The sequence below is a fragment of the Podarcis erhardii genome (genome assembly GCF_964252035.2).
Source record: "Podarcis erhardii genome assembly, chromosome: 14".
Taxonomy (NCBI): domain Eukaryota; kingdom Metazoa; phylum Chordata; class Lepidosauria; order Squamata; family Lacertidae; genus Podarcis; species Podarcis erhardii.
The window spans coordinates 53765535-53777787 of NC_138503.1; the positions used below are offsets into that span (position 1 = coordinate 53765535).

A 12253-nucleotide genomic window follows, 5' to 3' on the forward strand; every position below is an offset into this window, starting at 1 on the left:
AACACCAGCTGCTGTGGGGCAACAGCAAGAGTGCAATTGTGCTTGTGGACTCTGGTTGGCCACTGCATTGCACACCTTTCACCTTTTCCAGCAGGGCTCTTAAATTCCTTGCAGCAAATATGGATTATGAAGGACAGCAGAGGCTGAAATCCCAACTCCGCTCAGAATTCAGCAGGGTTGACTTCTGAGCAGACATGGCTAGGGCTGCGCTTCATGCCTCTCCCAGAGGGATGGGAACTGTAGTGTGGCGGCCAAGTGCATCCCTCCTCTAGGCTTATATGGTCATGGGATCCTAGAGTTTGAAGGGACCCTCAGGATCATGTAGTCCAAACCCCTGCAATGCAGGAATAGGCAGCTCTCCCATATAGGAATCGAACCCGCAACTTTGGAGTTAACGGCACCATGCGCTAATCAACTGAGCTGTCTGTATTCAGAGGCATATCAGCCTTTGACGGTGGACACAGGACATAGGCATCATAGCCCTCTCCTCCATGATTTTGTCTAAACCTCTCTTAAAGCCATCCAGGTTGATCAAGGGTCTGGAAGCCAAGCCTTAGGAGGAACAGTTGAGTTGGGCGTGTTTAGTCTGGAGAAAAGCAGACTCGGGGGAGCTACAAAAGCCATCTTCACATGGAAGCCACATGGAAGAGAGAGCAAGCTTGGCTTCTCCTGCTCTGGAGGGGAGGACCTGAACCCATGGCTTCAAGTTACAAGAACGGAGATTCTGACTAAACATCAGGAAGACTCCCCCAGGAAATTGTGGCCTCTCCTTCTTTGGAGGTTTTTAAGCAGATGCTAGACAGTCATCTGTCATGGACGCTTTAGTTGAAATTCTTGCATTGGACTAGAGGATCCTGGGAGTCGCTTCCAGTGGTACGATTCTATGATTCTACGTTGGTGACCATCCCTGTCTCCTGAGGGAGGGAGTTCCAAAGTTTTAACTCTGCTCTAGGTAAAAAATGACTTTCTTTTCTCTGCCCTGAACCTTCTAATATTCATCTTCTTTAGGTGCCCATCAGTTCTAGTGTTACATTATTATTAAGGGAGAAACACTCTGCTCGCTTTAAAGAACCATCTGTACTGTAAATCCTTTTCGCAGAACTGCTAGTGAGAAAGACACACACCCCATTTCCTCGGTTCAATTCATTCAGGTAAACGCTACTGGAAGTTTTCAGGAGAGCAACAAAGGTCCGTCTCCTCTTCCAGCACCCCATCGCTCACAGGAGCCTGTCTGCAAAACCCATTACTGTATTAGGGACCTTGCCCAGAGATCCACTGCTTCTGATCCTGGAGATCTCTAGAGCGCCATCCTCACTAGTAACCATCAACACACCTCCTCTCCTCCATGAATCCACTGGATCCCTTTTAAATAGCACCTGCGATTCAAAACACCTTGACTGAAAACAGCCCCACGTCTCTAAGGAAGGCGGAACAGGATTCCAGCAAAAGGTACACGTAAAGTGGGAAAGCCTTCAAGACAGCTAAAAAGGAATCGGATCAATGGCTGCCCATTAACTAATTTCTTCAACTCCCGTTAGAAGCAGTGCACCCTGGATTCCAGGCATTGCAGAGGGGCCCATATTGCCAGGCTGGCACTGTTTGCCAAGCTTCCCTAAGGTTGCTCAGCTGCATCTCAAAATGACCATTGGCAGTTGACGTCCCTCAAGGAGGGCCTATCTTTAAGGGAAGGACTAAGGGACACGGGTGGAGCTGTGGGTTAAACCACAGAGCCTTGGGCTTACCAATCAGAAGGTCGGTGGTTCAAATCCCCGCGACAGGGTGAGCTCCCATTGCTCTGTCCCAGCTCCTGCCAACCTAGCAGTTTGAAAGCACCTCAAAGTGCAAGTAGATAGGTACAGGTAAATGGCATTTCCATACGCTGCTCTGGTTCACCAGAAGCAGCTTAGTCATGCTGGCCACATGACCCAGAAGCTCCCTTGGCCAATAAGGCGAGATGAGCGCCGCAACCCAAATCATCAGGGGTCCCTTTAAGTGGTCACACATACGACCAACATCTGAAGGAACCAGCAAATTCTCCTTCTGACCAACTGGATAGGGTTGCAGACCCCTGTTCCTGTTGCAAGGCCAACTTGGGCAAGCAGATGGAATCCAAGTCTCAGAAGAGAAATCTCTGTGCTAGGGGATTAATACATATTTGCTTGTGTTTGCAACTAAAAAGGTTCTGCATAAGGAGACAGTAATATTAAGAGCTTTGGTCAGTTCTAGACATTTTTACCAGTTCTAACTCAGTACAGTATCAGGGGTTGCAGGCTGCCACCTGAGAGCTGAATGGCTTTTTATAATTAGAAATGCTTCTAAATACTATACTCAAGGTGCCAAACTGAAGAAGCTACTTTTCTTTGGTTTCTACCATCCTGTGTGCATCATCCCAGCCCCTCAGCTCAGTGGAACCTCCAGTACCAAGAGGACCGTTTCAGCCCAAACCAGAGCAAAGCGCCTGGGTCATGGCTCCCAAGGCTTCTGGCTGCTTTGAATTGCCAACCCAATTGTCCTTGAATGCACCTAGAAACAGCAGATCTTAGTAGATCAAAAGGCAGAACTCACCCTGAAGTGGAACCATGTTCATATACTTCATATACCTGCCCCTCAAGCCCATACAGAAAATGAAGTCAAAAGGAAAAAGGGCATTGTCCAGTTAATCCTGTCCCTTCACGTTATTAGTATTCAACACCATAGTCTGCCTGCATGAATGAAACTATGCCAAGAGCTTTTGCTTGAAGCTTAGGGGTAAGCAGGCTGCCTCCAACTCTGCTCAGCCCTTAGGCTTCATGAGTTGTTCTGCAGCAGTGGTTCAAAGCCCAGGCCTGTAAGCAGGCAGAACTTGCATCCCAGGAGCGCTTTAGAGCCACAAGGCCAGGTCTTTTCAAATGGTGCCAGGCTGCTCATCCTCAACCACAGATCCTACAGGCTACGGCTGATAGGAATTGGGACGGCCCCAGGTTTCCCATTCTTGTACTAGTTTTATGCTTGTTCCAAGTTGTAGTCAGACCGCTTTCTACCTCGGCAAGGGAAGTCTCTTGGAAGGAAGTTCATGTATGGAAGCCTGTGGCTGACTTGGACCATGCATTACTCCAACTAGACTAGCAGCTTGGTTTGGCAACACTTCCTAGATTGGCAATTGATCTTGCCAGTATCAGAACCAGCCCTGGGGACAAACTCCCCCCACCCTCCCCACATTCTCTTGGGGTTCCTTCCACCTCTGCAGTTCTGTTTGTATGACCTTCTTCTTTGCCCCAACCAAACCCAGACTGCGCCGACCAGAGACTTGACACAAAGAGGCAAAAGTCTATCATGTGCATCTTTATTGGAACTGTTTATTTTAAAGTCAGTGTACAGTTTTCACCCCCACCGTTATCCCCGTATACATACTGGCACCAAATTTGGGTAGGGCTCCCCCAGCTCTGGGAGGGGGAAGGGGGGTACACTGTAAACCTTCACATCTAGAGATTGGGAAGAAGATAAACCTACACAGCCCGTTTCTATTTCATTATTGGTTTTTTGCATGGCCAAAAGTAAACAAAAGTTGGAAGAGGACCAAGTGTTTTTTTCATTTTAAGGCGCAAGATACAGAAAAGACACTTGTTGGATTACATTTGGGAGGGGGGAGGTTTCTAAGTACAAGCAATACTTTCCTGCAACACCAGAAAGCACTCCTGCTCCTTCAAAAAGTGGGCTGTTGCCTCCGCAGAGGCCGGTTTAACTTCTTCTCAATGCATGGTACAATATTTGGAATGACTATTTAAAAAAAAAGGGAAGGAAGAGGAAGAACACAAATGTACAATCAAAGTCCTCAGATGCATTGCAGAACTTTGGGGGGGGGGATGTTCACTCCAACACAATTATTATTTTTCTAAAAGACTGTTGCCGTCAACTTTTCATCGTTCCAGTTTTATATCCTGAGTCAAGCGCCAAAACAAAGAAAGCCATGCCAATCTCAACTCTCACTTTTTTAAACGCGCAGTAATGGGTTTTTTTTTGTCAAAAAAGGGGGGTAATTGTTATCATGGTAACTAAGTCCTGTTTTAGAAGCATTTGCGGTGGACGATGGAGGGCCCAGATTCGTCGTACTCCTGCTTGCTGATCCACATCTGCTGGAAGGTCGACAGGGAGGCAAGGATGGAACCGCCAATCCAGACAGAGTATTTGCGCTCTGGTGGAGCAATGATCTGTTGGTAGAAAGCGTTACAGAACTTGTTAAGACTCCACAGGCCGGGGGTGAAAAGGTTTCAGCCATGAAAAAGGCTACAGAAGCTCAGCTGAGTGCTCAGGTGCTGCCCATTCACAAAATCGAACACTGACTATACCCTGGTATAAAACAAGCAACTCCCAACCACTGGCCATTCCCCCCAACCCCTGCCAGAGATCATGGCAGCTCTTTGTAGAGTTGGTAGGATTCTTCGCAGGCCCCAAATCCCAAGGATGTGATTTATGCACACAAGCTTCACGACGAGATGGGCCAAACACAATCTTTCAGTGGCTGCAAAGCACACTTTTAAACCAGAGTCCTCCAGGCAGCAGAGTTAGCTACAGAAGGACCTGCTTAAAAGCAACGCCAAGTCTCCTGTGGCTCCACTGGCTGAAGAGAGTGTCAGCTGAAAACAGAAAGCTCACCTTGATTTTCATTGTGCTGGGTGCCAGGGCTGTGATCTCCTTCTGCATTCTGTCAGCGATGCCTGGGTACATGGTGGTGCCGCCAGACAGGACGGTGTTGGCATACAGGTCTTTACGGATGTCCACGTCGCACTTCATGATGGAGTTGAAGGTGGTTTCGTGGATGCCGCAGGATTCCATACCTGCCGGAAGGTGGGAAAAAGCTTTTAATGCCTCGGACCCAGGACAAAGTTCCCCCACCACACAACCGAAACCTTGATTTTACCCACAGCCTCCACATTCTGCTAGACTACAGCTACCACTCTTGGAGGCTATGTTTTGAGGGAACAGCTTTGCAAAAAAAAATTACCCAGGAAAGAGGGCTGGAAGAGGGCTTCTGGACATCTGAATCTCTCGTTGCCGATGGTGATCACTTGGCCGTCAGGAAGCTCATAACTCTTCTCCAGGGAGGAACTGGACGCTGCGGTCGCCATCTCCTGCTCGAAGTCCAGCGCAACATAGCAGAGCTTCTCTTTGATGTCGCGCACGATTTCCCTCTCAGCCGTGGTGGTGAAGCTGTAGCCTCTCTCGGTCAAGATCTTCATGAGGTAGTCGGTCAAGTCGCGCCCCGCCAGGTCCAGACGGAGGATGGCGTGGGGCAGGGCGTAGCCTTCATAGATGGGCACAGTGTGGGTGACGCCGTCGCCAGAGTCCATCACGATGCCTGTCGTGCGGCCGGAGGCGTACAGGGACAGCACGGCCTGGATGGCTACGTACATGGCTGGGGTGTTGAAAGTCTCGAACATGATCTGGAAGAGCACAGGGGAGACTGTTAAAACCTGGAAGCCCCAGGGGCACCCAAAACTCATGCTCAACAGGTCATAGCCTGTACCACCCAGATGGTCAGCCCATGCTTAGGCAGCCATGGGCCCCCACACAATTGATGCAACCAGCTTGCATAGTGGCAAACTCTGCCCGCGCCACCCCGATTTCACAACACAGGAAATGTTACAGAAGTCACTCAAAAACAAAGTCAAAAGGGTTAGTGGAAAAGAGCAGTGGCTTTTAAGTGGTGCGAGCAAGTCGGGAGGAGAAAAGAAAAGCCAATTCAGGAGAGATAAAAACCTTTCAAGATCCAGCAAGAGAAATTCAGACCCGGAAAGGAAACCCCTGCAGAGATGGGCAAAAGAGGAGAAAGATGAGCAAAAAGAAAATGGGAATGTTGACAGGTAGCCTTCTGGCACGTTGGCAGGGGAGGGGGAAGAGAGGTGGGCGGAAGCGGGGCTCTGCCGGCACGTACCTGCGTCATTTTTTCTCTGTTGGCTTTGGGGTTCAGGGGAGCTTCTGTCAGCAACACAGGATGCTCTTCTGGGGCGACTCTCAGCTCGTTGTAGAAGGTGTGGTGCCAGATCTTCTCCATGTCATCCCAGTTGGTGACAATGCCGTGTTCAATGGGGTACTTCAGGGTCAGAATGCCTCTTTTACTCTGTGCCTCGTCACCAACATAGCTGTCCTTCTGGCCCATGCCAACCATCACACCCTGGGAGGAGAGACAAGAGGCATCAGAAGACAAGCAGGCACCAGAGCCAGCCTTTAGCAGAAGCCCAGCACCGGGCACAAAAAGCAGCAGGTGTGGCTTGTCTTTAAAGTTCCTGGTGCTCAAGGAGACTCGATTGTGAAGGAACCCAGGGTGGGGTGCCATTTCTACACCTGGGGCGGCCCCTTCATCATTGCCTCTTTTCTGTATAAAGGCTTTGGAAAGCCCCAAGCGAGGAAGGGACTTTTAAATTTCACTTGCTGGCACAGAGGAGAAAAACTCCCAGCTAAAAGTGCTTGCCCATCTAGAGAGCCGTCCACTGCTGAAATTTATTTCGAGGCTACTAATTTATTCCAAGCTTTTTCAAAAGGGGGCAGAGATCATTGTGAGGAAGGGCCCTGGTTTGCTTTTGTACACACTTGGCCCCTGGGTTCAACCCCTCCTTGTACCTCCAGCTGCAAGGCTGGGGTGGGGGGAGAGAGAGAGAAATTAGCAGATGACTTGGATCGAAGTGGACCTGGTGTTGGTAGTGAAAGGGCACTTAAAACTATCAGCGTCAGGCACAAGTTGGCAGCTGCAGCAGCAGCATCCGATTTAGAGACCTACCAACTATACTTTGTTAGAGACCTGCAATGCGTTTAAACTCACTTTTGAGCCTAGGAGGCCCTGGCAAGCGACATACCTGGTGTCTGGGGCGACCAACGATGGAGGGGAACACTGCGCGAGGGGCGTCGTCCCCGGCAAAACCGGCTTTGCACATTCCAGAGCCGTTGTCAACCACGAGGGCAGCGATATCATCATCCATGGCGATCTTTAAAAGGAGGAAACAAAAAGGAAGAGTTGGCAATGAGGCAGCTGGATCCGAGGACCGTCTCTTCCGCAGGGTGCTGGTTTCGCACTCGGCGTCACCTGCCGCTGCTAAGCGCAACCACCCCACCCACTTCTCCTTCTGGGGATTTAATGGCGCAGGCAGGCACCCGCCCACCCCTACTTCCTCCCCAGCTTCCTGTTTTGTCATCGCGCGGCACTTGCCGCCCGCCGCCGCCAGGGGGCCCTGCCCCGCCTCCTCTGTGCAGATTTGGGACAAAGGAAGTCCTCTGCTCCCCGTCTCGCATTATTACCATAAAAGGCAATGGTTGGGAGAAAGGCGAGCTGTGCAGCCAGATTTCGGAGGGCTGAATGGGGAGGGAGGCCACGCCTTCCCCCCCACCCTCCCCCGAGCGGAGCATATGTCTGAGGGCCACTCCCAGGAGTGGCGCAGGCAGCTCATCTCAACACCCCTTTCAGGCAAGATAAGACCTTAACGGTCTTGCCCTGAAACTAGGGCAAGTTACACCCTATAGGTTATTTTTCAAAAAATGCAAGGGCTCTCGCATCCGCACCCAGCTCAGAACAGAGGCTCGCCAACCTGTTCGTCCTGCTAGTCTCGCAAGCCAAGATGCGGCTAAAAAGCCAGGAAGGAGCAACAATATTCCTCCCAGGGATTTTTAAGAGAAGGGGGGCACCGTCTGCCTCGCCCTCCTGCAAGGGGAGGCTGGCATGACCAGGGCCCTTTGTCCCCGGCCGAAGATTAAGATGCTATTTCTGCTGCTGGGCTCGGAGGGGCATTAACTCCCAAGAGCAAATTCTGCTTCCCCACCTGCAAAAAAGGAGCAGCTCCTCAACTCCCCGCTTCTGTCGGAGTAAGACGCAAATAATTCAGCAGTGCTTTAAAAAATGGGGAATTTCCACCCAGGAGCTGCAAGCCCTGTACTACTTCCCCAGTTGGCTGTAGCAGGACCCCACCCCTCTCCAGAGCAGCCGGCTGCCGAAGTCTTTTATTATAAAGATAAAACACAATGGAAGGTTCTCAATGAGGACTAGCGCCATGCCACTCTGCGCCAGGAAGCTTAAAAGAAAAAGGCCAAAGGGCTGAAAGAAGGGAGAGGGAACTTTTTGGCACTTGAGCAAATAAGTAAATGTTCTTTATTGGGGGGGGGGAGAGGACAGCCCTCTAGGGCAGCCAGTGTCCCCCCCCCCCAAAAGAAATAACACAGAGACAAGGCTTCCTGCTCCTCCTTCCCCCACCGAAGGATCTAGAGCTGCTCCAAGGAGACAAAAGAGCGCCCATCACCCACATGGGTGGGGCAGCCCCTCCGTGAATGATTGATCGGCTTCCCCTCCCCAAAAGGCACCTCCCTCCCCCCCCATGTGCTCCACCAATACAATAGACATGCCGGCTCCCCCCACCGGAAACAACCCCCTCCTTCTCGAGGCACACCCTGGCACGTTTGGGTGCTGCCCCCACCTCCCTCTTGGGGGGTGGCTAGGAGAAAGGGTGGGGGAACAGCACTCCAACAACCCCCCTCCCTCCCTTGAAGCCAACTGCCTGCCAGCATGGCCAATCTTACCCATGCAAGTCAAGCCCACCATCTTTGCACTTTGCAATAAATCCCACTTTGGGGGGGGGGGGAGAAAAAGGCCCCACGAAAAACAGACCACCAGCCCGGAAACGGAGCCTACCAGGCCCGGGAATGCCTAGGAAGAGTCGCCAAGCTGCGACCGGGTCTACTCGGACCAGGCCGTTGGCTGGCGCAAGGCGAGACTCGCGTCAACGCGTTCCTACGAACAGGAAAAACCCCCGCGCAAACCCAGCTGCCTTCTGTTTAGCTCCGGGGAGAGGAGCTCCTTCTCTCTCCTTCGTTAACAAAAGCTGGGCAAAAGACCTCTCGTTTCTCGGCACCTCCCCCCCCCTTTACTCCGGAGTTGCAAATCCCGGGCGCGCCACGGCTTAGGCGCGCAGCCCATTGCGCAGCCCGGAACGCCGAGTCCAAAGGCACCGGCGCCAAGGGCTCCGGAAAGGGGGCGCGCGATCCTACCAGGAAACCTCCAGCCCCCACCCCCACCCGTCCCAAACTCCGTGCAAAGAGCCTCGCGGCTTCTCCGCGGAAGGCTGACGCACACGCGATTAATCCAAGCCCTTGGCAACTCCTAGAGATGCAACCCGGCTCCCCTTTTACAGAGCAAGCCTCCATCTCAGAGAATCCAGACACCCCCCCCAGCCCCAAAAAAGGGCTTCCTTCCCAAGAAAAGCAACCCAAACCCGGCGCGCGCCTTTCTTAGGCGAGCCACCAACAACGCGCAACTTTACGCAACCGAGTGCCAAAGCCCCCCGAGGCCCCCCACGAAGCGTTTTAACCCATGCACCTTCACTTACTCTTTGCAAATGCCAAGATCCCACCCCACCCCCCCCTTGCTTCTTTAGATTTCCTTTTTTTTTGCAAATGCAAAAAATTTAAAATAAAATAAACCAGAGGCGCTTACCTTTTTGCTAGTGGCAAGGTTGCTTGCTGGAGAAGAGGGGGGCAGGTGGCTTTTTCAAAAGGAGCGGCGGGGGCGGCAAAAAAAGGGAGCTCGGCGGCGGAGCACCCGGCACGCAAGAGAGACCCGCACGGCAGAGAGCGCGCTTAACGGCTGCCCGGCCGGCGCCGCCTCGCCGGGTTTTATACGGGCAGCGCGGCGGCGCTCTCGCCATAAAAGGCAACTTTCGGAGCGGGCGCCTCGGATTGGCTGCGCCGCCCTCACTCACTCACGAGGCTCCTCGGTGCACATTGCAGCAATTCTCTCTCTCTTGCAAAGCGAAAAGGAGAAGGGGGGGGGGAATGCAAGCCCGGGAGGGGGCAGAGATGCGCGGCTTCTGCACGGGCCGCTTGCACGCCTGCTTCCCTCGCGCAGGGGCTCCCCCGCAGCATTGCACCGCCGAGCCTCCCTTTGCAAGCGCGCCCTTTGGGGCAGCGGGGTCTTGCAACGGGATGGCGGCACGGGGAGGCCTCCGGCTTCGGAAAGAGCAAGCGACGCGCGTGCACACCCTTTGCCCGGGTCTGCCGGCCTCCGGAGAAGCGGACCCCCCCCCCTCAAAGGGACGCGCGGGTTATTGGGGACCCCAGCTCGGCCCTGGGAGGTTGCAGAACCTGAACCGGGGACCCTGTGCGCCTCCTTTGGGAGCAAAGCCTGCGTGGCGTGGAGGGATGCTTGGCTGAGGCTTTGTATTTGTTGCCTTAATAGATGCCACGTTTTTGTCTCCCAAGGGGCTCAAGGTGGCCGGCGTGGTTCATCTCCCCCTGCTAATCCATCCCCCCAACAGCCCTGTGAGGTAGGCTAAGCCGGGAGAGGCAGCTAATAAGGTCAGCCGGTGAGTTTTATGGCTGAGCAGCATTTGAACCCTGGCCTTGCCAAGGTCCTAAGTTTCATTTAACCCCCACAACAACGGGGCCAGGTAGGTTAGGGTTGAGAGGTGATGCCTGTCATTGCTACCAGCTTCTGGACCCAGCTGGGGATTTGAACTCGGGTCTCTCCCAGGCCCTAGTTTGGCACTCCGACCTGTATACCACCCTGCTTCTCACATATTCACATACACACAGAATAGGATTGACTTCCCAGTAAAAATCCACTGACCCACAAACGTCTCAGGTGCCCACTCAGAGATCAGGCCAATGGGTCAAAACTTTGCAAGGAAGGCCATGAACCTCACTGGACCCATACTGGACCCACAGCAGGGTCCACATTTTAAGGACGGTGCACGAAGTACTGTATCTATGCATGCTGGGGCAGAAGCAACTGCTAAATTTAATGGAAACCACACATACTGTACACACACCGGCTAGGTTGTAGGCAGGGGCCGCCTTAAAGACGCTCCTTTGGACTGTAGAGGGCACCTGGACCCCCTGCCCAAATCTCCACACAGCACAAAGTTAACCTACGGAACTGGCTGCCACAAGATGTAGGGTTGAAAGAGGCTGGGAGGTTGATGATATTGGTGGCTACCAGCTACGATGATGGCCTTGCTCTGCCCGGCTTCTGAATGCCAGGGTCTGGGAAGCGCAGGGGGGGAGGAGACGCCAGCCCTGCATGTGGGCTCCTTCAACCCCTGTGAGAACAGGATGTGGACGAGATCCAGCCACTGGCCTGATCCAGCAGGCTCCTTTCTTAGGTGGTTACGACCCTCCTTCGCCCTGGCCTGCCCAGGATGTGAATTCTGATAATATTATGATCCCCGTTGCCTGCATGAAGGGCTCTGTGCATGGCATGACCCTCTGGCATTTTTGCATGGGCCGGCTAAAGAAAGGGAAGTTTCCTCCATCCCTTGCTCCAACCTGCTTCTGACGCTGGTCCCGCCCACCTCTGGCATGCGGCCAAAGGCTGCTCATGAGTAGGGGGCCAGTTTCACTGCTCCCAGTTTCTGGTTTTTCCAATCTTAAAATTCAGTTCTCCACATTTTTGAAGCAGCATGTGTGTATTATTTTTTTAACATCCTCGTGAAGATTCGTCAGCACCTTGTGCACCTAATAAACACATTTCTGCATGCAGTTTTGACGAAGGCCCACATTTCTGCAAGCAGGTTTCCATAAGACAATGCGGTTTGGTATGTTACTTTCGACAATATATTTCATGTGCATCCCACCCCCCACCCCCGACATACACAATTTTGCATTGCGAAATCCGAAATCTCGAAGGGCGACTGTATCTTGGTTCTTGTTTGGGAATGTGTGGATTTGATGCATTTGGCTATAAACAGGAACTGAATCTACCCCATCCCAACTCAAGAAACTAGGTTCGAGATAGATGGTCCTTTGGGTTGACCTACGCAGGGCCTTTCCTAGATTCAGCTAGGGGACATACATTACGAAGCCTAAAATGAATGAATTCTGAAAATATTTTCCAGTACGTTTTCCCTTCTCCCATTCAGAGTTGCTTAGATGTGCCAAATTCAGCTGGCATAGGATTTGAGGCTCATGGTCGGGGGTTTGCAGACACCTGTGTGAAACCTGCAAGCAGGATCCTGCCCGCCTCCTGCGACTTCCAGCCCCTGGTCTTCTGCCTCAGATGATGGAGGAAGAAGAACAATAATAAATAAATACATTTATTTATACCCCGCCCTCCTCAGCCAAGACCGGGCTCAGGGCGGCTAAAACCAAGTATAACAACAATTGATTAAAATGCAACTTAAAAACAAAATTAAGCACAACATTAAAATGCAGCCTCATTTCAGTAGAAACTCAAATCAAAACTTTTGGATGATGAAAATGTCAAATCTTCACCAAGGCCAACTATCCAGACTGGTCCTGC

At 52.2% G+C, this 12253-nt stretch overlaps 1 protein-coding gene across 1 annotated transcript; it reads right to left on the reverse strand.

Annotated features, from left to right (window-relative positions):
* Nucleotides 1-3306: 3306 nt before the first annotated feature.
* On the reverse strand, nt 3307-9613 carry ACTB (actin beta). Its single transcript, XM_081840202.1, has 6 exons — nt 9452-9613; nt 6831-6959; nt 5912-6151; nt 4982-5420; nt 4633-4814; nt 3307-4187 (listed from the first exon to the last, which is right to left on the reverse strand). The coding sequence occupies exons 2-6, from the start codon at nt 6951-6953 to the stop codon at nt 4044-4046; spliced, it is 1128 nt and encodes a 375-aa protein (XP_081696328.1). The 5' UTR covers nt 6954-6959; nt 9452-9613; the 3' UTR covers nt 3307-4043.
* Between the last annotated feature and the right edge of the window lie 2640 nt (nt 9614-12253).

Bases quoted from the DNA above. Each gene is read 5' to 3' on its own strand.
- ACTB (XM_081840202.1), bottom strand. From the start codon at position 6,953: ATGGATGATGATATCGCTGCCCTCGTGGTTGACAACGGCTCTGGAATG. The intron at 6,152-6,830 runs GTATGTCGCTTG...CTCTCCTCCCAG, and splicing joins TTGGTCGCCCCAGACACCAG to GGTGTGATGGTTGGCATGGG. The intron at 4,815-4,981 runs GTAATTTTTTTT...ACCTTCCGGCAG, and splicing joins CTTCCAGCCCTCTTTCCTGG to GTATGGAATCCTGCGGCATC.